Genomic DNA, 25,733 nt, shown 5'->3' with positions numbered 1-25,733 from the left:
CCATTTGTTTTGTAACAATGTCCTGAAGCTGACCAAAACCAGCTGTTAATTCTTCAGTGCTTATGGAGTAGAGACTATGGACAGTTTTCAGTTTCTGCACCATTTCTGGGTTTAATTTAGCAAGCAACAAACTTTCCTGACTAAAAATTTGAATTGCTTCAAATCTCTTTCTACTTGGGTCAGTTGTCATGAGAGAGTTCAGTTTGGAAAGGGCTTGTGTTGCTGTTCTTGTGATGGACACTTTAGCTTCAGCAGCTTTAGCGGGGGGCATGTTAGACAAAGCTCTACTGGTTGCCTCAAAATAAATGCCACGAGTGATGTTTTCAAATTTTTTTTTATACCTTGCAAGTCCCCATATAGTGAATGGGCAGTTGGAGACAAAGAACCTTCAAGTTTCTGTATTAGCTCTACAAGGCTCTTGGCATGATCTTTCACAAAGACAGCTTGACAAAGAATGAGAGAAATGTCATTTTCTGTGAGTGAACACAGAAACTCAACCCCTGAATTTTGTGTTGCCTTTAGTTCATCTGTTTTGCAGAAATCAACAATGTCATGTATGTAGTCTGCTACATAAAAAACGCTGTTGAACCAGGAATTCCATCTAGTAACAACAGGAAGTGGGAACAATGGACGTTTCTCTCCATGCTTTTCTTCAAGAAAGCTAGCATACAGGTGCCTTCTTTTCCTGGTGTTGTTGAACACATTTTTTATTTTGCTCATAGCATTGTTCAACTCAGGCAACTCTTTCACCCAGACATTGCCAACAAGATTTAACTTATGTGCCCAGCACTGGACATGCGTTAACTGGTCTCCAAGGATTACTTCGAGAGTACTAACAGCCTTGGTCATATAACGAGCAGCATCGGTTACTACTGAGAGCACATCACCATACTGTACATTGTACATTTTGAGTGAATCTAAAATTGCCCTCACACAGTTTGTGGCATTAGCAGCTTCAAGAAAGTGAACTCCTGCAACAAATATTTCTGGTTTATCCTGTTGAAGATTCAGAATTCTAAATAAAACAACAAATACACACCTACCCATTTTATCTGTTGTTTCGTCGCACAGTATGTCAATTTTTTTGTCCTTTAATGCAGTTTTGGCATCTTCAATTCTGCATTTGGCTATGTCCCCTACATATTTCTCACGGACTGTTCTCGCAAGTGGCATGTCTCCAGCACCTTCGATGTATTTGTTCAGCCATGCCCTGATATTAGGATCATCAAGCTTTTCAAGGGGTATATTTGCCTTTATAAAGGTCTCTGCTGTTTCCTTTATAAATTCCAACTTTTTGTCTTTTTGGACATTATTTTTTGCTGTCTGAAACGCTGAAGATATTGACGACTGGCGTTCAGGCGCACTAGATGAGCCTTGCAATGAAGAGAGACGCTTCTTGTGTTTTTCACTGCCTACATGTTTTTCACATGAGTCTTTCCTATCCCAAGAGACGGTGACATTACAGTGACGACAAAAAAGTGTGGTTGAATCACTAGCATAAAGTCCGTGTTGAGAAAATTCAGAGGCTCGCTGTTTTGCAGTTACCGGCACTTTAGGCATTTTAATAGGCCTAATGTTTTAGCCGACCTTTAAATTGTACACCTTTAATTTATTTCACAGACGTTGAAAACTATCTGTAACAAAATTCGACCCGTTAAACTTTAACTTGCGCACAACAGAATGTTACGAATCGTCACCGTGTTTGCATTTTAAATTTGGTATTTGGTTAATAAAAATGGACGCAATGGACAAACAACGCTAAAGACTATATAAGAGAACAACGCTTCGAGAAACAACCTGCTGTAAACACCGTGATAATCGACTGTCCAGGCGAGCCGAATATCAAAATACAGCAAAACCCCTTATTTGCACTTTTCATGGGGACAAAGTAAAAAAGTGTAAAAAGCGGGAAAGTGTAAATAAAGGGAAAAGTAAGAAATACGTTAAAGTTAATTAAAATACAGTCGCATCCTGCAGCGTTCAGAACGGGCTACATTACACAGTAAAAATAAATAAAAAAGGGGCGCAAATTGATGAAAATTTACCGTCAATTGCGCGCCTTGCGCGGAGAAAGGTCATTGTACTCGATCATCTGTTGTTACAGTGCGGCCTGCGGCGTCTGTTCTCTGAGCTGCGCATGCGCAGTATAACTCATTCAATGCTCCGCCCAGACTCGTGACCTTCCATCAGCAGCCAGCCAATAGAAGCGAGCTTAGCGGAAAAAAATATAAGCTCCACCTCCCGTGTACCAGTTTTGTCCAGTTCTAATACCAGTTTATTGGTATACGCACCCGCTTACTCGCTGCCGTGACATGTTCAAGTTTACGTTCATCTTGATGTCTTGATACCAATAATTAATTATTTACGATCCCCACAAATAAATGGTTAGTTTAAAAAATATGCGTCAACAGTATAATACTTCCGAAATTATATAATACGTATAAAACAGTTACCAAGATTCCACTCATTTTATCTTGTGAAGTTCATGTCTCGTACCAGTATTTCGGCTAAGTTGTGACATAAATACAGTATCAGCACTTACAATGTTACGATCAGCCACGTAATATTTCCGACATTTCCGTTACGTTTCTATATTCGTGAGTTTACGTTTTTCCCTAGTACATTTTAGATTGTCTCCTGCTGTAATTACTCGGACTTTTACACGCCTAGGCTTAAATTGTTACATGTTTAGAAATAAAAGCAACTTTTCATGTTATAAAATACACTGTGTGGGTAGTTATCTTTGGTTTTTTGTTGTTTCACGTTGGTTACTGTATTTACAAATTGAATTGCCGTGTTAGAATGAGGAAAATGTTCTGACTGTTCGCCGAAAATTCAAGGATTTCGCGTTATTATCCAAAATGTGAGAAATTCGCGTTATTCTTAAAAATGTACTCAAATTCGCGTAAAAATTCGTTTTATCGCAATCGCGAAATATGCATGTCTCTACGTATTACAAATTTTAGTTTAAAAATGATATCCTTTAAAATTATAGTCTACACTGCTTTAAACAAAGCAATTACTGAAATTAATTATGAAATATCAAAATTAATTATTATGGATTGGAATTAACCCTCAAATTAATAATTAAGTATCTCAAGGAAATAAGTATTTCAAGGCTTTCTATGAAATTTAACCAATGTAATTAATAACAATTCTTAACAGATCTGAAGAATTATCCTTATCTATATATTAAATAATTATTATCCTTCATATAAAAGTTATTCTTAATCAATATTCTTATGACCCATAAAATATATATGTATATAACAAATCCTCATTGTGCAATGCTACAAACTAAATATGTTAATTGGACAATTTCTGAAGAAGCATATGTTACAATTTCTCATTTTTCAAATTAATTTTTATTTTAACACCACATTACTCTAAACAAATCTTAATTTTTCTTTGTCACATATGTCACTTTTAATTAATAATTTTAAGGATCTCTGTAACCTTAAATGACCTTAACTTTAAACCTTAGTAGTCATGGCAACACTTCCTGTGGATCCACATACAAAAAAAAATAGTTTTATTTGGCAAATAAGCAACAGCTGGTTATCCAACCTTGGAGCTTGATGGAACTTGTGGTATGCCGCTTTTCCATGCAGTTACAGCATTAAAACGTTTTGATATGCCAGTCACCATGCTTTTGTAGCACTCATTTTACAAAATAATTGTCTGCCATTGATTTAGGTAAAATTGGTACTCTTATTACCATGTTTTCTCGCATAATCGTCGCACATTTTATTCTAAAATCAAGTTTGAAAAGTAGGGGTGTGGCGATTATTCGAGAAAAAAAAATTGTTTGGTAAAGTTATTCACAAAAACAAACCCGTTCATTGAAAGTACGTTTCTTTTAAAATATGTGGAGTATACAAGAGCACGCCAAACAATTTATATTAATAATTCATTGAACAAAAACCTTTCTTCAACTTTAAATAGAAAAACCAAACTGTGATGTGAACCAACGCGTAACTATTGCCGTAGTACACATTTACCATGAAAGAATGCGGGCTTTTAAATGTAGTTAACTCGGCTCTCGAAAGAGAGCGCACGTTGCATGCAATCGGCCATCGTTTTATACGGAAAAGATACCTACACAAAGCGCTCGGCATCTAATAGCGGGACCAAAAACATCATTTGACATTTACGCGAGAAGTTTTTTTATTCCAAATTTTGACGGCCAAATATATAGGTGCGACAATTATGCAATAAAAGAGGGTATTTTCCCCTGAATTTCTGTGGTATCACTTTTAATTGGAATGTGAGCAGCTGTTAAAATATTTGAATTTATTCTAAAGTTAATTTTTTTTCCGTTAACCACCAAACTCAAATTTGCTGATTGTCATCATTAAACCAATTCAAAGTCTGCTTTTTTGCTCAATTGTTAGTCTGATTGTAAATTTTTCTGTGGACATGCCTGAACAGGTGGTTGTCATTTTATTCCAAACATGTTTAACAAGAAAAACTATGTAAGTCATTAACAGAGTATATACGTATGTGTTATATAAACAGGAATTTCTCACTTGAAAGGTCTGATGAACTGTTTTAATGAATTAAACTGTTTATATATCAAACTTTTTAAAAACTTCGTAAGGACAGCTTGGTTGTGGTCAAATTTCAGGAAACGGAAAGTGTTTGCAGAATTGAAGTTTTACTGTGCGTAAGGATCAAGACTGCCCTGACTATAAAATAGCTTGTAATATGTGACTTATTTTTGAGGTGGAATTGAATATTTAATACGTATTCAGGAAACTAGCATTTTAAAGTTACCTAGTTTCTTTATCATTGTAAAAACTAATTCAACACAGTTATAGGTATGGATTTAAATCCAAGTCATGCAGCGGTACCATTCTTGTCTGCAACGTTAGGGAAACTAGGAGAATGTTGCAGTTCCAAGCGAGTTTTAAATCCCCCCCCCCCCCTCTCCCTGCCAAAAAATAATATTCTATCAAATATATGTAGCATTTAGCCTCTTAAGCCTCTCCTTTTGTATCTCCACTTTTTTCAGATATGTCTAATTGTTTATTAAATATGTATAATTTTGTGGTTGGTTTTTTGTAATTGGCTTAGTTCCATATATCTACACTTAGTCCAGTTAAATTGTTTTTTTACCAAGAAAGTTTTGGGGTAGTTTTGAATTTTTTAATTCTTATGTTTTATGGGGTGCTAAATCCGAATTTGAGGTTTTCTAACAAAATTCCGTGACGCAACATTTAAAAAATTTTTTTTTTCAAAAACCTCAATTTTTGGCAGTTTATTGCTTATGACTCGAAAACTATCAACTTTGTGTAAATAACCTTTCTATTCAAAATGAAAGTATCTAAAATTTCCTACAGTTTATTTATTTATGTTTTTTTTTTTCTCCGACTAACCATTTGGGTTCAAACGCTAGTTGAAAATTGGTGTAGTTTGGCTGTGTCCCCAAAAAACTCACTACTTCCACTCCAAGACTCTAATTTATTATTAACAGCTGTAATTTAGTGAATTCCTTTCAGTTATCTGTACATATCCTACTTTGATCGTATATGTGAAGGTAGATACAGGTCATTTTTCAAAAATTACATAATTTTCAAGTTATTAAATTAAGTCCGAAATTGTACAAATTTGGTTACAAAAAACTGAAATTCCAATGAAAAATCTTGAAACATAATTTCTTATTTTTTTTTATTACAAATGTTTATATATTATATCTACCTTTATATTAGCAAAAATTATATGTGCCGTAGTTGGTTAGAGGTTTCTGGCTGAGGTTCTTCGAAGGCGGCGGGTTCTGACATAGATTCTGGTTTTTCTATCGTCAGTGTCGGGGTTTGTACATCTGGAAAATGAAATAGGTGGTGATAAAACAACTTTGACCATATCTCAAGGAGACATGAATGAATACGAAATAGATTGTGAGATTAGACATACCTTGCACATTGTGTAAGCATCTCTCTTCAGTCTGTTCTCGATCTCTTTCTTCGGTCTCTTCTTCGTCTATGTCAGTGCTGTCTTCCGGGGACTCAACGTTATCACACAGCCCTTCGCACTATGTGCAGATCGGAGAGCAATGAAGACCTGTCTTCCTGCATCCACAATTGCGTTGGCAGCCTTTTTTACATTTACAAGAAATGTGCTTATGTATCGAGTCTGGTGCAGGGTTTGGAAGTGGTTGGAACTGGCACGATACCACCTCTTGTTTTTTTCCACCCCCACTCGTTCGGATCTCTTTGTTGCGCGTTAAGTGTGTTTTGACTGGATAACCATTGCTGCACCTGAAAGTAAACTCTCAGTGAATGTTGTTGTGCAGCAGCTTCATTGGGGGGTAGTGAGGCATTGTTGGTTTTAATTTTGTACGATGAAAATACATATTGCCTGTATCTCAAATCGTTCAGGCTTGTATCATGACCTCTCCCATATAGAGCGATGAGAAACACATTTCCTGCTTCGGCAATCTCGTCCTGATGTGCATGAGGGATTTTGAAAGCATCAATGATTGCTTGCAGGTCATTGTTCTTTTGCAGGACTTTGAGAAATTTCAGTTTTCCCTGGTTAAAAATAGCAGAGGTAGTGTCACAACCACTCACCACGTGCAGGAATAATATATGGGCTGATAGGATTTTGTGAGTGGCAAGATAAGGATTGTAGACCGCTTGCGACGCCTTTCCTTTTCCTGGTTTCAAAAAGAAGACATTTTTTATGTCTGGGCTACACAGGCCAAACAAAATCACCAAAAGGTCTATATCTTCCCCCACCACTGAACATATTAATTTGATGGGGTCAAGAGCTGTTGTGATAATTAGGATGTCAGCAGCTTGCTGTGAATACATTTTTGCATCATGAAAATTTTCCATCAACATTGAAATCAACCGGTTCTTGTTTTTGCAATTTGCAAGGAAACTATCCTGTGAGACAGTGGGCACCATCGATTCTGTAAATGATATTGCAGCAGATTGTTTTCTTTGTGCTCTTCTTAATCGTTCTATGCGCTTGGTGCTTTCACAAGCTTCGTCAGGGTAGCCATCGAAAATGACAATGGTATTTGAGTTGTAGTTTGACTTACATATGATACATACTGCTGAAAATTTCTGCATATGTCTGGCCATGGTGCCATTTGACCCGGTGTAACAAAAACCCTCCATCGATGACATATTTTGTATTATTCAAATCTGCCTGTTCAATCGTTGCAAAAGCCCTATACAAGCTCAATTTTGTTCCTTTTCTCATCCCATGCTCGTCGAAGAGAGAGAGGGGGTAGGGGCTAAGTTTGTGACACAAATATTCTCGCAGATCTTCATCTGAATGTATCACGGTGGTCATTCGTTGAAAAAGTGTGATTGGATTGATGACTACAGCCCTATCTTGTATCTGAATGGAGCTGTTCATGATCGCAAGAGGCTACAGGGAAAGTAGGGTAAGAGGGGGAAGGGAGTGTATTGCAGTGGAGACATTCCATCTCCCTTCCTGCATTACTAACCATGTGAAGTATATTCACAGTAAAGATGAGTAATGGATCCGAATGTAAAGCGTAAAATAAATAAGCAACGAGAGAGAAATAATATAATAAATTATAATAAAATAACATTATAAAATAAGAGCACTTACTAGACGGGGCAGTTATAAAATCTTTTGTGGAGGTCGGGAGAGAATAAATAAAAATTAAAAAAAAAGATGTACAAGACGGAATTACACTTGCACAGAATTTAAATACAATAGGATTATAAAAGTGTTTTTTAGTACTGGAGATGGCATAACAATTTAAACCCGGAGGGATTCACTTGATGACAGCCGTTAATAATAATTTAGAGTTTTGGTGGGGTTTTCTCGGAGACAGCCAATATACAATGTTCAACTAGAGCCTGAGCCCAAACGGTTAGTCGGAGAAAAAAACATTAAAAAAAGAAAAATGGTAGGAAATTTTAGATACTTTCATTTTGAATAGAAATGTTATTTACAAAAAGTTGATAGTTTTCGAGGCATAAGCAACAAACTGCCAACAATTGAGATTTTTTACCTTTTTTAAATTTTTTTTAATGTTGCATCACAAAATATTGTCAGCAAACCTCAAATTCGGATTCAGCACTCCAAAAAACATAAGCATGGAAGAAATCAAAACTACCCCAAAACTTTCCTGCTAGGGGCCCTTTTGAGAACAAATTGACTGGATTAACATTTTAAATTATGCATTGATTTTCCATTTCTTGCTTCTTGTACTTTTGTTCTTTAGTCTCTGTGGCAAGAATGCAGTAGAAAATATATAGTAATGATATTTTCCATATAATAAATTGAAGAAATTTGTCACATATTTTTAAAAGTTTTATTCTCAGGGTTGTCTTGTACTCCAGTAAATCTATTATGCAAGTTAATTTTTACCTTTGTAGAGAGCTGTACTCAACTCGTTAGTACGAGTCATTTGGGAAGGTAGCTATTTGGATTAGGGGAATAAGTTGGAAAAATTAAATTGAAACAATGTACATTCAGAAAATTGTTTGTACTGAACAAAACACTTTTATGAGTTATTGTCATTATGTACAGTCTTCTAGAGCCATGCTGATACGAATCAGCAGAAGCTGATTTTGCCAATATTTAGTTCAATCGCTGTTTCTGCCATTCCTCAGTACGCTTGTTAATTTTCAGCCTATATTACTGAAAAAGGAGAGTCATAGCCTTCAAATCCACCAATACCTGTTTCACTTTTTCATAGCACTACCTGCTTAGTACTCGCATCATTAGTTACGTGTGCCAGCTGTGCATATCAAATATCCTGTGTTTCAATAACGTTCTTGAACAGAATATATCGTAAATAAATACTATATCACCAGCACGGTAAAGTTACATAAGAACAAAACCTTTGTGTATTTAGAGCATGGGTGCCACTACAAACAAGTGATACGACTGCTTACTGAAAAGAAAGGTTGTAATATTGCGACGGAGACATTTTAAAATTAACTTACATCAAGCTTTAAAAATTTAATTTAAAAACATAACGTAATATAGAGGTTCGCATAACATACATTACTTCTCGTTTCCCATGCAAAGCGACTACGTGAAACTCATTGTTGTATAAATATTTGGTACCGTTTATTTTCGCTGCTGGATGTGGTGTTAAGTTGATATAGAAATTCCCATTTTTGAATTATAAATGTGTACAAAGTCTCACAATCTTGCACATTAATTTTTTTTAAATTTCATATTTTGTAAATATATATCATAGTTACGTATTTTTAAATTCTTTTATATAATTATCTATTAAATAATTACATTTTACGGCCTCCATTAGTAAATTCATGAATAGTTAAGTAACTAATGGGTTGTCAACAAACAAATGAAAACACACTAAAAATATAAAGGTTTTTAAAGAGGTTTTTTTTTTTTCATTTTTAAACTGAAAACTGTGAATGTTTGTTTTTTGACGAGACTAAACGCACATATGAAGTTACGAATATCAGTTTTAGAGAAGTTAATGCAAATAAATGTTTTCTGTACAACAGAAACTATGTATTTCTGCTGCAAAGTACCTGTGTGTACCTGCTAGTTGCATTCCATGTGAGACTTTTCTGCACGTGTGGTATTTTTTATGGCACTAAGAGACATTCATTGAAAAATTAGAATATTTTTTGATAGAAAATTAGGAATTCTCTAATCAGTGGTCGTTTAGTTAAATTTTTTCTATATTGAGCCATTCTATGGCTATGTTAATTGTGTTGAATTATTTATTGTAAAATGTTTAATAACAGTGAACTTTAGGCAAGTACTCGCTTGTTTTTTGTATCGATATTACTGCTGGCTTAAAAAAAGAAATCCCATTAAGTTCATATTAGGTTATCTTTCTTTTTAATTAACTTTTGTTTAAGCAAACTAAAATTTATTTGCATTGCATGCTTTTCGTAGAATGAGACATTTTGGGTAACTTAGAAAAATTATAAAAAAACATTTTAACCAAATTGTATTTTCCCCCGTATCGGTTTGGCATCAGTAATTCAGCAACAATTGTATTGGCCTATCAGCAAAATTTTGTGTATTAGTACAGCTCTATTACAAGCAAACTTGCACTTTATGTTCAATACAGTTCAGTTCCACCTGAGTGCACCTTTTTTCTCTCACAAAATGTCTTTTATGTTCTATAATGTTTATTTTTATGTTTTTGTTCTCATAAAATATTTTCGTAGGAACCCCAAAAATTGTAAATAGCCATCTTCAGTGACAGAAACTATTTCTAACAATCTCTTGAAAAATTTAGATCTTCATCTACTTGTGATCATCTCTATAACATTCATAATTTTTAACCAAACTAAGATAAACTAAGATAAATTTGTGTTGAATCATGAAGAAATATGGAAAGTACTAAATGAAGCAGCACCCCAATTCCTGACTTCTGGCCTATACAACCAGAACATTACACAATGTGTGCAGTTATGGATGATATAGATTCAACTAAACTAAAATTTAAACAAAGGGATCATAGAGGAAACATACAAAAATACTGTAAGATGTCTTCATATCATAAATGTCTTGGCCTAACTGTAAAATTACTAAAATGAAAATTGTAGATAAATGAGAATAAGGTTAATTAAGGAGTATTTTTTGCAATTTTTAGTTTAAGATGTTTTTCAGGAGACAGACTTCCTCCTTCGAAAAAAAAAAAACCTTTTTAAATGTCACATACAAAACAAAAAGGTTGTGTAAAACTAGGTATAAATATGATATATATGTATATATGTGTGTGTATGTATATATATATGTGTATATATATGTGTATATATATATATATATATATATATATATATATATATATATATATATATATATATATATATATATATATAGTACGTGCCTAGTTTCTTGTGTAAACAAAGCCACCATTCAGTAAATAACAGAAGATGTGGTATAAGATGTATAACTTTAGTGTTGCTATGCATAGCATAAAGAGCAGCATATCATGTTATTGGCACTGCCCTTCATCAAGATTATCGATTGGTGCTGTTGTAGAAAATAAACTTAGTTCAAAATATGTACATACTTTATCAAATTTTTTTTCTCATTATACTAATCTGTAACATAATATGTATGAGATTATTTTTACACCAGTTAAAGACACGGGGTTTTCTCTCACGCCAAACTTCGCATTTCCACAGAAATAATTAAAATTTTACAAAACAAAACTTTAAAAATCACCAAATTTAATAATATTTTCTGTTTATTTTCCCTCTAAATAAGTGGGTTATCCGTGTATCAGTGCTGAAGGGAGGCCGACTTGACGAGGTTGTTGGTGTTGTTCCGTAGAGCCCCATCCAGGTGAGCATGGGCACCCTGAGTGCCGCGCAGTCCGAGTACCTGAGCCAGTTCACGCAGCCGGAGAGCCTCAAGGCAGCGGTGGGGGCGCCCAGCTCGTTCGGGGCGGCCAACACCAGCTACGCGACGACCCCCTCCACCGCCTACCAGACACCCAGTCCCCCGTCTGGCTTCACCGCCACCTCAGGTGCGGGTGCTGTCAAGTATTACCTTTGAATATACATACTGTATAGAAGTCGCCAGCCCAGGTTAACATTTCTAATACGGTTTTGAGGTAGTTGGTTAATTCACCGCCGCAATCGCCACCATCTCTAGGGCATCGACTTGTGGTGGTCCCTAGCGGACAAGTGTCGAACTCTTCAAACAACCCTTCCCCCTCCTGTTGAACGACCTTGAGCTGCAGTGAATGATGGGTGGGGGGTGCGGGGAATGACAGCGGGCGACAGTGCTGCGCTCTAACGTGTAAATAACAACTAAGACGATACAGGGCGTTACGGTAGCGCACTGCAGCGGTGAAGTTCCCAAGCTGCTCATCATACACTCCTGAAAAACGTAGAGTAAATCCTATCCACTCGCGACTTCTATATAGTATATATATTCAAAGGTATTACTGGTTTAGATAATCAGTGATGCAATCGCAGAGTTTTGTCTATCTATTTATTTACTATGGAAACTGGTAAACTGAATGTCACATCAGAAACATTGTATGTTTTCAGTGTTTCATAAGAAAGTCTTGCACATGTAGCTGTTTTGCTGTTTGATGCATACATGCGTCATTACAATTTTTGAAAAAAAAAAAAAAAAAAAAAAAAATTATTTTAAATCGGGTTCATCTATGAGGTGTGCTATGAAAATAAATCTACCCTTTATGAGAGTCATCTATCCACACATAAGTACCGTGTTTCATTGCATATCATCGCACATTTTATACGAAAATCTAGATTGAAAAGAAGTACGGGTGTGACTTTTATATAATGAAAGCATTTTTGTTGGAGTAAAGTTTTTCATTAAAATAACACATGTTGCATTGAAAAGTTCGTTAAAGCAGAAATAGAAAACCGATATCTGTGACCACAACGTGGGCTGGAACTAACATAGTGTACCGTACCCATAACTATCGTCGCAGTAATCACTAACCATGAAAGAGAGTAGTTTACTCGGCATGAGACTGGGGGGATTTGTGTAGCTCCAGTGAACAAGTTGACAAAGCTGTACAAGTAAGATAAATATTTTTTTATTGTGTTTCACACTGTGTGGAGGAGGCTTGCGAACTACTGATTTTGTGCTGATCCCACAGCGTCTTTCTCGTCGACCAACTACGTGGGCTCGTCGAGCAGTTACGGGGTCCAGATGCAGGAGGACCCCAGCCTGGAGGTGCCGTCGTCTGCCGCCCCGCCCGCTCAGACCCTGCCGTCGCGGACCAAGACGCAGAGGCCGAGGGTTCCACCACCTTCCAAGGTACCATCCTGCCTGTGGCGAGATGTTTACGAGTCTTCAACTAAAACTCCACCTTCCAAGGTACCATCCTGCCTGTGGCGAGATGTTTACGAGTCTTCAACTAAAACTCCACCTTCCAAGGTACCATCCTGCCTGTGGCGAATGTTTACGAGTCTTTAACTAAAACTCCACCTTCCAAGGTACCATCCTGCCTGTGGCGAGATGTTTACGAGTCTTCAACTAAAACTCCACCTTCCAAGGTACCATCCTGCCTGTGGCGAGATGTTTACGAGTCTTCAACTAAAACTCCACCTTCCAAGGTACCATCCTGCCTGTGGCGAGATGTTTACGAGTCTTCAACTAAAACTCCACCTTCCAAGGTACCATCCTGCCTGTGGCGAGATGTTTACGAGTCTTCAACTAAAACTCCACCTTCCAAGGTACCATCCTGCCTGTGGCGAGATGTTTACGAGTCTTCAACTAAAACTCCACCTTCCAAGGTACCATCCTGCCTGTGGCGAGATGTTTACGAGTCTTCAACTAAAACTCCACCTTCCAAGGTACCATCCTGCCTGTGGCGAGATGTTTACGAGTCTTCAACTAAAACTCCACCTTCCAAGGTACCATCCTGCCTGTGGCGAGATGTTTACGAGTCTTCAACTAAAACTCCACCTTCCAAGGTACCATCCTGCCTGTGGCGAGATGTTTACGAGTCTTCAACTAAAACTCCACCTTCCAAGGTACCATCCTGCCTGTGGCGAGATGTTTACGAGTCTTCAACTAAAACTCCACCTTCCAAGGTACCATCCTGCCTGTGGCGAGATGTTTACGAGTCTTCAACTAAAACTCCACCTTCCAAGGTACCATCCTGCCTGTGGCGAGATGTTTACGAGTCTTCAACTAAAACTCCACCTTCCAAGGTACCATCCTGCCTGTGGCGAGATGTTTACGAGTCTTTAACTAAAACTCCACCTTTCAAGGTACCATCCTGCCTGTGACGAGATGTTTACGAGTCTTCAACTAAAACTGACATTTTTTTTGACGTGACAACATCTAATAAATCGATGAATGCCGGCTGCACGCACAAAAGTGTCCCATTACGCTGTGTCCCATTACGCTCATTGTACGCTTGCGCCGCATCTATCTCTCTTGCACTCGATTGGAACAACCATCCATTTGACTTTTTCCAGGCATATTAAACTTGAAACACTCCCATTCGTTTCCTACTTTTCATATCATCGTCCTATTCTAACAGAATAACACAGATGGAAGAAGTTAAATAGCAGACATGTCTAAAAGTTGTTAATGAGAGCAAATAAAAGTAAATTTAGCAATTAAATTGTAGATTTCATTTCAGTCCTTCTTTGTATCCATACAAAATAGTGATTATTCAATAAAAATGATTCAATTTTATTCATAAAAGTATGCAATCATTTCATCATGTTTTGTTATGACATCACGTAGTGATGGCCCGATATCCAAAAACCCGATACCGATACCGATACCGATTCCGATATTTCCAAATTTACCGTTCCGATACCCGATACCCGATATTCCGATAATAGGCCTATCTCATTTCTAATACTGATTCTATAAAATTGTGGTGCTTGAGTATTGTTAGAGACAATAATGAAAAATGTTAAATATTAATAAAACATACTTATGTGAATGTATATTTTTTTTATTAATTGTAAAATATTGTAAATTCAAATAAAATGAAAGCTAATAACGAAATTATCATAATGGCCTACAAATAAGCTCTCTAAATTCAAATTCACGAGTCACTGCATGTACTTCGTCCAGTGTCTCAACTGTAATCTACGAAAAATACCGTCTGAAAAACATCAAAATTTTTGTACCCTTTGTAAAATTTCATCACGGTAAACGACACGCTAGAGAGAAAGGTTTTCCATTAGCAAATTTTGTGACCATTGTTCAAGTGTATCACTCCTTTTATTGGTGCGAAAACACGTTAAAAATACGTGAAAAGTAATTTCAAGACAACTTTGAAACGTACTGCAGAGTTTATAAAACCACACATCTTTATTTATGTTGTTGGCAATATAGCCAACATAATTACCTTTGCTGCAACTTGCCCTACTTAAACACGTTTCATATTTTAGCTTTTGTAAAACTTACGTAACATCTTTGTATAGAACAGCAGTTGGCGACCATGAAACTACACGGAAAGAAAAGCCTGTTATATCCTTTACTTACTCTATGGTTATATCAAGCAGCAACTTTATTCTTCCCAATGTTTACTTACGGCTACACCACTTATTAAATTAAATATCATAATTATTTTTGTTTATGTTTTCAATTTATGTACACTTAGTGAACTTCGAAAATTCATCAAGCGAAAACATTTTGCGAATATCTGAAACGAATAAATATGTATTAATGACTGGGATTTGTGTACACATGGAAGAATTGACCCGTCGGGATGCATTGCAGTATCAGAAAGAAGAAATAGGCTTGAAATTGTTTCAGTGGAAAATATGCTTGGAATTACTAGGTAATATGGTGACGTGAAGAAAGATAAATTACGCCCGCGGAAAATAAGCTTGGAATTACAGTTAAGGTTATGTGAGAAGTATTATTGGCGAGAGCAAACATCGGTTATCAAAATATCGCAAGTATTTACCGATGTCCGATATTGAAAAATGTGCCGATATTACCGATCTCCGATATCGGATATCGAATATCGGGCCATCACTAACGTCACGTTAAACTATCGTCTGTAAACCGACTTTACAGACAACCAATTTCCCCCCCCCCCCTTCCCCCCCATATTTCAATGCATTTAGATATCTTTCTTAAATTGGCATTCTATAATTTTTTAACAATGACCATTGCTGTAATTGAAGCTGAGAATTTTTCACATTTGTTAATACTAGTGATGGGTAGGGATGGTGATTTTTAGTTTTTGCTAAATAGATGCTAAAATATGCTAAATTATATTTTTTCCGCTATAAAATGCTAAATATAGACTATTCCGAGATAAATGCGAAATCAAGGTAAAAAAACGTAGATTCGTCTTCACTCTACACAATTTATTTACCGATTGTATTTTGTTTCAGTTCGGTATCAAAAGAAGCCATCATTTTATGGCGTATTCAGCACAAGTATCTTATTGTCACGTCATTCACAACTACTATTGTTCGTAAATATTGAATGTAGAATGGCCATCCGTGCCTCGCGATTGTAAACAAAGCAAAGAACAACTAGCTGGAAGATTGTTCGTCATCTTGCAGAGTACAAGTTTTTTAGGCCACCATATTGCGACATCTCTGCTTCGTTGCGCTAACAATTGTAAGTCCCATTTTCTGGCTGTGTTTCACGTGAAAGCCACGTTCTTGTGTAGTCTGTGGAATGTTGCGTGTTTACAAATACGTGCATACTCGTGAATGTGTTGTATACTGTTATTTCTCGTGGTAAAAATGGGACGAAACGTCATTTCCATTCGCAATCGCATAAATGAATACAAAAGTGAACAGTTATAGGAAAGTGATACAAATATTTTAATGCACAATTTTAATTTATGTAATCGCCATCTGGAATGGAAAAAAAAAAATGATTTACTTGAAAAGCACATTAAATCTGAGGGACATCAATTGCAAAAAAAAAAAAAAAGATTCACCGAGAAGTCGGTTGAAGAAAAAAAGTCGGTAAAACGGCAAGCAACGGTTTCTTTTTTAAAAATATACTTTTCTTCAGTAATGAAAAATGAGAGAATTGGCTAAATTGTGTTTTTTTAAATGCTACAAAATGCTAAATTTCAAATTCAAAATGCTAAATGTCATTATTTTAAATGCTATAAATCACCATCTCTAGTGATGGGTTGAATCCGGATCTTGAATCCAAATCTCAAAGATTGCCTCGAATTCACCCCCTCGAATCTGAATATAGGTTTCAAGAGTCAAAAATGGAAGTAGTGTACAAGATATTAAAATTTTAACAAACATAAAATGCTTCTTCATAGTACTGGTTTGTTTCTGAGATTGTTAGCTACATTTAAAATTTTTAATGATTTTACAATAATTTCAATGTCGCTAACCTATACCAACCAACCTATTTTACAATATCCCATTATTATAAATTTATTTCTATTTTAACATTTGATAAAATGAAAAACTACTCTTAAGCATCGCAGTGCCATCTTGCAGAATTATTTAAAAAAATAAATAAATAGGAAATCTAGAGAAAACAATTTTTCATGGGGGTCCCCCGTCTCAACAGAAACAGGGTTTTTTTTTTTTTTTTTTCGGTATTATTGTTTTTATAAATGAAGCAGTACACTAACTCTATATTTTGGCATAAACAGGGTAGAACCTATACACTGTTTGATACACTTCTAGATGTAATAACTAAAGTAAATGAAAACATAGGGATGGTGCTGATGTGCACAAATGTCCATCTTTCCCCTTTTTATCCTTTTTGGCCTTCCCCCCCCCCCCCTCCTTCATCCTAGCACTAACAAAAAATAAAAAGGAGAAGAATGCTAATTTTTATACCCATGTTTCCCTTCCCCTCTTCCCCAACAGAGAAAATACAGCAGGCGGTTTTTTTATTTTTATTTTTTTGTCAGTTTCTTTAATAAACACAAGCATGCTCTTAATGGCAATTTTTTCATGAAAGAAATGTTGAAGTAGAAAGCATAGGAAATTTCAAGCAAAAACAATGTTTGGACTTGGTTGCGTCATAAAAACCTGCTGAGATAGACGTGATCATTGTGTGCGGTGCCAATTCACGAAGATGAGAGAGGGAGGGAGAACCATAAACTCTGCTGTATGGCTACATGCACTTAAACTCCCATGCAGGCACTACCTCACCATCTCTCTCGCTCTAGCAGGTTTATTTTTAGATTCTTTCTCTTGCAGAGCTCCCAAGCCCAGCCCTCGCAACAGGTGGCTGATGTAGCATAACGGTGCAGTTAATTCAACCTTTACACTCACTGCGGGGTTATTTTAATTAATCAATTTATATTTACTTGTGACATATTTATTAAAAACCAACACAGGCTAGTTATTTAAGCATATAGTCAGCCACAACAATGATAATGTTGCAATATGCAATGTCAATTTTTTTTTTTTACCCAAAATGGACATTTTATTAAACATAAAATCTGCAACCCATACGCAAGGTAATACGGTAAATATAAAATGTGTTCCAGCTTTTCTTGTAAACAAAGTTTTTTTATATATTATATTATATTACCTACTCAGTAACTAAAGATATTAAGATACAAGACAAACAAGAACAGCACAAAGATCAACAAGTTTGAGATATATTGAAATACTTGGGTATTAAAAATTTTTCTCGTGTCAAAGATCTATAACCTTCCGCATGGCGGTTTCAGAAATAACGTTGACCAGATCGTTAAACAGCTGTGTTCCACGCCAAACTTATTTTTTTCCAAAACAAATAATATGAAATTTGGGGGGAAACTTTAAAAACAACAGAATTTGGTCATTTTCCGCAAATTTCGCCCTCACCATATTTTTGATCCTAAAACATGGCAATCTATAAATTTATATTTGTTTCATGAAATAATTTTCCAGATGAGTACTAGGGTTCTGCGAATATTCGAAATTTCCGAATTCGAGTTCGAATTTTTTGATATTCGATTCGTCAATTCGAATCGAATTCATTTTACAATAATTCGACTTGTAAAATCTGGCCCGGATACACTAATATAAGACATCCCCCAATGTTTTAAAGTAATGTAAAAAGACGATTACATCTTTCACTAACAAAAATTATACAGCGAAACCCCTTATTAACGTTACCGTTATTTACGTTTTCCCGTTATTTGAACCATTTTATTTCTGTCCCATTTTAACCTCATTTGATGTAATGCAATAAATTCCAGTTGTGTACAACGCGCCTATTGCTTTACGCAGTTTACGCCGTTCGTTATGATAAAACTGCATACTAACTTAATTAATACTATTACAAAGTAAATCGTGTTTTAAAAACGTTTTTAAAAGTTATAAACTTCATCTTTAACGTCTCGGGAGTCGCTTTATACCGCTTATAAAAACGTAAGCAGCGCCAGTTTGGTTGTGTTGTAGGGATGGGTCGTTCGTTAACGATTCGTTCAAAAAGAACGAATCTTTGAGAGAACGAAATCTTGCGATTCGTTCGCGATGTAAAGAACCGGCTCTTTGAGAGCCGGTACCTTGAAAGATTCGGAAGAACGAAAACACGGAGAGAACGAGAGAACGAGAGAACGAGATGAGAGAACCGGTCACGCGCCCGGTCTGATTCGTTCGTAAAATGATTCATGACGTCAGGAGTCTGAAGAATTAGTAATCACAGCGTGCGCATGTTCACAAGAGCAAACGATAACTGATCAAATAAAATAGGGTAACATGAAAAGTATCTATACCTGAAAATGTCAACTGTTAAGTAGTGGTTTAAAATTGCTTTTTCACATTCACATACACAAATTTGGAAATAAAAAACTAAAAAAACAAAAAAAAAAACGCATGAATTAAAAACTAACAGGGAAAGTAACTACAAATGTTCACACTTACCATTTTTGGGTTAATTAATGTACTTCATTTGTTTCTCTTCATAGGTACTGAATTGCAGTAGTATTAAATTTTTGTCTTTTTTCTCTAAATGTGTTGGTCTACATGTAAACACTTTACTGTCACTAGAGTGTAAATAGCCTATATATTAATATTTGTAACTTAAAAAGTAATAAAATATAAATAATCTTGTTTCATATACGCAACTGTGATTCACTGGCTACGGAATGCAATGTTCAAATTCAAATACAAAAACACGTACGTAATACTCTAAAGGATGAACACCTGATAAAAGAGCCAGATCCCATACACAGAAAAGAACGAATTGACTGAGATGAACGAATCGTTCTGAACGAATCATCTCACGGAACTGATCCAAAAGAACCGATTCGGTCAAAAGATCCGTTCTGCCCATCACTATTGTGTTGATTCCTATATTCCCGTATAGAGTGCGCGCACCTAGTCGAAGATCGATATCGATAGCTCGCAGACTGCATGCACGCGCCTATGGCTTTACGCAGTTTACGCCGTTCGTTCTGATAAAACTGCATACTAACTTAAATAATCCTATTACAAAGTAATCTGATATGTACGTCGTGTTTTAAAGACTTTTTTAAAAGTTATAAACTTCATCTTTAACGTTTCGGGAGTCGCTTTATACCGCTTATAAAACGTAAGCAGCGCCAGTTTGGTTGTGTTGATTCCTGTATTCCCGCATAGAGTGCGCGCACGTAGTCGAAGATCGATATCGATAGCTCGCAGACTGCATGCACGCGCGCGCTCTGTCAGAAACGATCATTATGCATATAGTTACAAATCACGTTCTTGTTACGGGTTAATTTTTTTTTTACGTTGAATAAAATAGTTTTATTGCATCACTCATTAATTTAAATTATTTGGCGTGCTCTCGCAAAGTCTACTTTTTATTTTTTAAATAAACGTACTTTCCATGATTAGGTTTTGTTTTTATGGATTATTTACATGTGTTTTTTTTTTTTTTGCATAATAGTAGCATCCACGGTCTCACCCCTAATTTTCAAACTTGATTTTAGAATAAAATGTGCGATGCTTAAGTGATAAAAACGGTAAATTAGTTATTTTTTTTTGTACAACTTCCTTATGCTGTGATATTTTTATTAATATTTTTATCCTTGAAAGTCAAACATGCTAAATAAGGTAAACTGTGATACTTTTTATGGTCTTCCCGTTATTTTCACTTTCCTGCTTTTTTAATTTTTTTTTTTTTTCAATTTTCTTTTTATATTCTCAAATTCGATTCGAAAAAAATTCGAAACTCGTGAATTTTTTTGAAATTCGATTCGAATTCAATTCGAAAGGAAAAATCACAATTCGCAGATGTCTAATGAGTACATGTATGTACCGTATTTACTCGCATAATCGTCGCAGCAATTTTACCAAATTTTAAGGAGAAAAATTGAGGTGCATTAAGTGAGGAAAAATTGAAAAAAAAAAATTTAAGTAAAATTTTTTTGTAAATCGCGTGAAAATGCTAAATTAAATAAGTTATTATCTAGGTGCATGGTACCTATACGTTATATTTATTTACAATACGCGCAAAATAAACAAAACAACTTTTGGTTACAAGAAGTTTGGCAAAATAAAAATATAGTATAACACGACATTGTGGAAAAATCAATAAACAAAATACATTTATAAAACACACTCAGTCTGAACACTAACCAAGTTTATCTATTCATTGTCTGAACTAAACTCTGATGTATCAGATTCATTTGCCGGGACGTCAACGTCATCTTAGTCGCCGCTATCGTCACGTGTTATTCAAATTGTCTTTTTGTTTTCGCCAATCACGAAAAAGGTTTTCACTTACTGAAAATTCTCTTTACGCGGCCCGATTTCCGTGCTCTTCTGCAAATGTGATTACGCGCAACTTGAAAGCGGCAGTACAGTAAAACCCTGTTATAACGAATCTGAAGGGAGTAGTTTATATGTTCACTATAGAGGGGAAACTTTATATCTGGGAAAACTTTTATATTGACAATACATACTCAAAAGCAAAATCTTAACTACACATTGGCCTAAGCCAAGAAAAGAACGAATGAAAATACTCAAAGCAAGTTTTATTAGCAAATGCAGATATTTTTAATACACTACACATGTACAAACTTTATATTAATGGTTTTATTCGACATCGGCGTATTTTCCATTTTTCAGGCATTTAATACTCTGTGACGTATTCACAGCTTGAGAAAGAAGATTGTTCAGCTTGTTTAATATTGTACTTAATGTGGATGCTGCAATTCCCAGTTCCTTTGCTATTAACACGTGCGGGACAGTGGGGTTGGAGTCTATCTTTTCAATAATGTCCAGTTTATCTCGCACAGATAATACCTTATGTTTTTTACCGCGTTTTTCATCCCTTTTTATGTACATATTTCTTATTGAAGCACATTTGCAGCTTAATAACACGAAGTTCTTTTTACCGTCAAAAGTAAATAAACGAAAAGTAACGAGTTTGGCGCATCAAAGATCACTACGTATCATTTTGTATTGCAGTTGCTAAAGCTGGAACAAAATTTTCTCACTTTCTATGGAAAAATTTAGTCCACAGAGTTCTATCTAGTGGTAGTCTTACGAACCTTACTCGATCAAAATGTCTGAAACGTGAACGAAAAAAATTAAACGTAAAAATATTGAATTTGCTGCTATAATGTACATACGTATTTGTGTGGCGGTAATTTATGTTTAATTTTGATAACATATTAAATGTACACGCGTTCGCCCATTCTTTAACTATGAAGGGAAAACTTTTTTATTTTCACCAAACTGATCACCATCTTTGGCTACACGTAGCCTACCGAGGCCACTCGAATACGACTTGTTTATAATATGAACAGTGGACAATCGAGTAGCGTATTGCGGAGAAAAACTTCAATGTGATCCAGAATAGACGTTTTGTGAAAAAACTTGTAATTAAATGAAAATATTTGAGATAAATGTGCATTATGTTGGCAAAATTTGTTCGTGGTACACGGGAAAACGTATCAACATTGACAAAAGTTGTGCGCTATATCCAATAAATTAATACATAACCTCACATCATTTTGCCGGGACCGAGACGGAAATTCACAATAAACGGGAATTCATTATAGGCGGGTTCACTATAAACGGGTTCTACTGTATACAAATTGTATTTACCCATATTTTTACAAAATGAACTTTCTCAAACTCTGCAATTACCGGTACTTTCCACTCCAATGCAAACGAGATAAACAATGGCATCACAGCATCTTATCTTCCACACACATTCCTTCCTCCCACACTGCCAATTAGGAATTGCCGCTCAAGGTTTGACCAATGAGAAGCGCCACACGCCACGTGAAAGCAGGCTGTTCCATTGTGTTTACGGCTGTTCCGATCGCGCTACACGCCACATGAAAGCAGGCTGTTTCATTGTGTTTACGGCTGTTCCATTCGCGCCCCGCGCCTCAGTCGCCGTCAATAAATTAGGGTGCGACGATTATGAGGAGAATCTTAAATACCAAATTCATTACCTCAAACAATAGGTGTGACGATTAAGCGATGGTGACGATTATTCGAGTAAATACAGTATTTAATTTATATAATGTGTACCATGTTTTATCTCGCACATTTTATACTATAATTAAGTTTGAAAAGTAGGGGTGTGACGTTTATGTGATAAAAGCTTTTTTTGTTTGGTAAAGTTATTCATAAAAAAAACCTATTCATGGAAAGTACATTCATTTAAAAAGTAGATTATACCATATCATGACAAACACTTTAAATTAATAAGTCATGCAACAAAAACAATTTGTTAAGCTTTAAATAGAAAAAAACTGAAGCTGTGACTTGAATGTGAGTCGGAAGGCATAGCTATCGTCGTAGTAACCACAAGAAAGCGCAGGCTATCAAATGTAGTTAACTGTGCACTAGACAGAGTGCGCTCGTTGCATGCAATCTGTGACCTATCTATCAATGTTAGACTACGTGCGCTCGTCTATACGGGAATCAACGTAACCAAACATGAACGATGCCAACTAGCGCTGGCTACATTTCTATAAGACGAATAGATAAAGGTTATAATGTTTAAAAACGTCTTTAAAAGAAAATTTACAGATCAGACATTTTCGTATTTCTGTTAATTAAATAAGTAAGTGGTAATATCCGAATGAATATTATATTTCAACTTTAAAATACTTTTTTTGTATGGGAAAATTACCTACACAAAGCATTCAGAATCTAAAAAAAACATTATGCAATTTTTATGGAAAAATCTTATTTTCTCCAAATTTTGTTGTCCTAAAATAACGGTGTGACAATTATGCAATAAAACACTGTATATATTAAAATAATAATATTGTGGGGAATGGTATTAGAATAAGTACAAAAGTAAACTTAAATAAGCCTAGTAAACTTTTGCCAGTGTTAAATTTATTAATTTATTATTTCCACTCCAATAATTTTCTTAGAATATTTTCCCTCAAATCCAGAATCTTAAGAATATTCGAATACGGTGGTATTCAAGGATTCTACAAGCCCATCCCTAGTTAGTTAAATGTTTTGATGTGTTTAAGTATCAAACAATGTATCAAAAAAATTATTTAAGTAGGCATAACTGGCTGATTCTCAAAAAAAAAAAAATTATGTCCTTGCTGATTCCTGTGAAACTGGTTATCGAGTTATTGCTAAGTTTGATTTTTTTATGAAACTACATCTTTAGGCATACCAAATTAAAAACAAATTTATCTCTTCTAACGTAGATAAAAAATATATTTTCATGTTAGTACCCTAAAAATAATTTCCTTATTGTGTCCCAATTGCCAGTTCTTGTGAATAGGCGATCCTTTTGAATTTCTATAATTTGGCTTGTATATAAAAAATTACAGTCTAATACAAAAATGTTGTTGTCACACACTCATAATCGTCGTACTATTATTTTAGGTTGTCAAAATTTGGAGAAAAAAATATATTATATATTGCATAAATTTTGCATGATATTTTTTTGGTCCTGCTGATAAATTCCAAGTGCTTTGTATAGGTAGTTTTCCCGTGCGCACATAGTCGAACATCAATATTGATAGCTCGCCAATTGCATGAAACACGCGCGTTCTGTCCAGTTCCAATTAACTGCATTTGATAGCTCTGACTCTCACGTGGAGTGTACTATGAATGTGAAGATAGTTATGGTTATGCGTTACTTCCGGTTCAGGTTCGTGTCACAGTTTTCCTTTTTCTATTTTAAAGTTGAACTAAATGTTTTTCGTGCATGACTAATTAATTTAAATTGTTAGGCGTGCTTTTGTATTCTCTTACTTTTTAAATAAACATACTTTCCATGAATAGGTTATGCGATCAAACACTTCATATGTTTGTGTGTAGGCCTATGTGTGTGTGTATAAATTCAAAAATTGTAGGGTACTGTTGTAAAGTGCTCCTAACTGGCGGTCTGTGCGTGGGAGTTGTGAGGGGTGGCGGGCTGGTGTGGCAGATCCCGTCGAGTGCAGTGGAGATGCCCGGGGACGCGGTGAGCAACAACATCGCGTACCTGGACGTGCAGTTCGGCGGGCTCGAGTTCGGCAGCGAGACGGGCTCCTTCGACGCCGCGGCGGCGGCAGCTGCGGCTGCCACGTCGACGGCCAGCCAGCAGCCGGCCAAGTACCAGGGCAGCGTGCTGGACTCCCTGCCCTCGACACGCACGCCCGCCAACCTCGCAGACCTCGCCGCCAGCTCCCAGACCTCCGCGCTCGACGGCTACTCCTCGTCGTCCGTGCAGAAGTCCACCCTCGTCCAGAACCAGAAGGTGCGCATACGTGTTCTAAGCTTGGTGTTCCAAGTCACTATGGAACCATGTCGTAAAGTACCTCACTTTTGAGCATGCCTGCTTTTACTGGTTTCATTTATCAGCATGGATATTTAAAGATTAAAAGAATTTAGCCAAACTGCTGGTAAGCAACTTGGCGACGTCCTTTCACGAACAAATTCAATGCATAAAACATTTAAGCTTTATACATTTGTAGGAATTATGACGATAACAGACCATGTACACTTTTCTCTGGTGTTTCTTAAAAGAGTATAAATAAGGTGTTTGGCTGTATGTAGCAGTATTGGTTTGCCAATGTTTGCGGGGACTACCTCGTGACGTATGGGGTTGGTGTTGGTCGTAGCTGTCGAGTGTTGACTCGTCGATCCTGTCGTCGTCGGAGCACGGCAAGTCGAGCCAAGTGAACTACTCGCAGCCGGCCCGGGTGTCCGGGTCGTCGACGGGGCTGGACATGGACAAGAACGACGTGGGCCTGTCGTACTCTGTCGCCAACACGGCGAGCTACCAGTCATACCAGCAGAGCCAGAAGTCTGGCAGCTCCAGCTACCAGCAGCCTGCCTCGAGCTACTCCACGTCCAACTACTCATCTCCACAGGTGACCTGCCTCATACTTGATATCCTTGTTCCTGCACATTTCTTATTCTCGTGTTTAGTATTCAACA

At 36.1% G+C, this 25,733-nt stretch overlaps 1 protein-coding gene across 9 annotated transcripts in view; it reads left to right on the top strand.

The window, feature by feature from the left end:
- LOC134539790 (protein lingerer) overlaps positions 1-25,733 on the top strand; it is a 170,012-nt gene that overhangs the window by 56,098 nt on the left and 88,181 nt on the right. For all 9 annotated transcript variants that reach the window (XM_063382045.1, XM_063382047.1, XM_063382054.1 and 6 more), the window contains 4 exons: positions 11,269-11,464; positions 12,575-12,735; positions 24,739-25,050; positions 25,415-25,666. In XM_063382045.1, coding sequence (XP_063238115.1) covers positions 11,269-11,464; positions 12,575-12,735; positions 24,739-25,050; positions 25,415-25,666 — 921 coding nt within the window. The remainder of the gene's footprint in view (positions 1-11,268; positions 11,465-12,574; positions 12,736-24,738; positions 25,051-25,414; positions 25,667-25,733) is intronic.

Source organism: Bacillus rossius, chromosome 16 (assembly GCF_032445375.1).
Source record: "Bacillus rossius redtenbacheri isolate Brsri chromosome 16, Brsri_v3, whole genome shotgun sequence".
Classification (NCBI taxonomy): Eukaryota; Metazoa; Arthropoda; class Insecta; order Phasmatodea; family Bacillidae; genus Bacillus; species Bacillus rossius.
The sequence above is the reverse complement of the archived record's forward strand: the minus strand, read 5'-3'. Positions and strand labels throughout refer to the sequence as shown.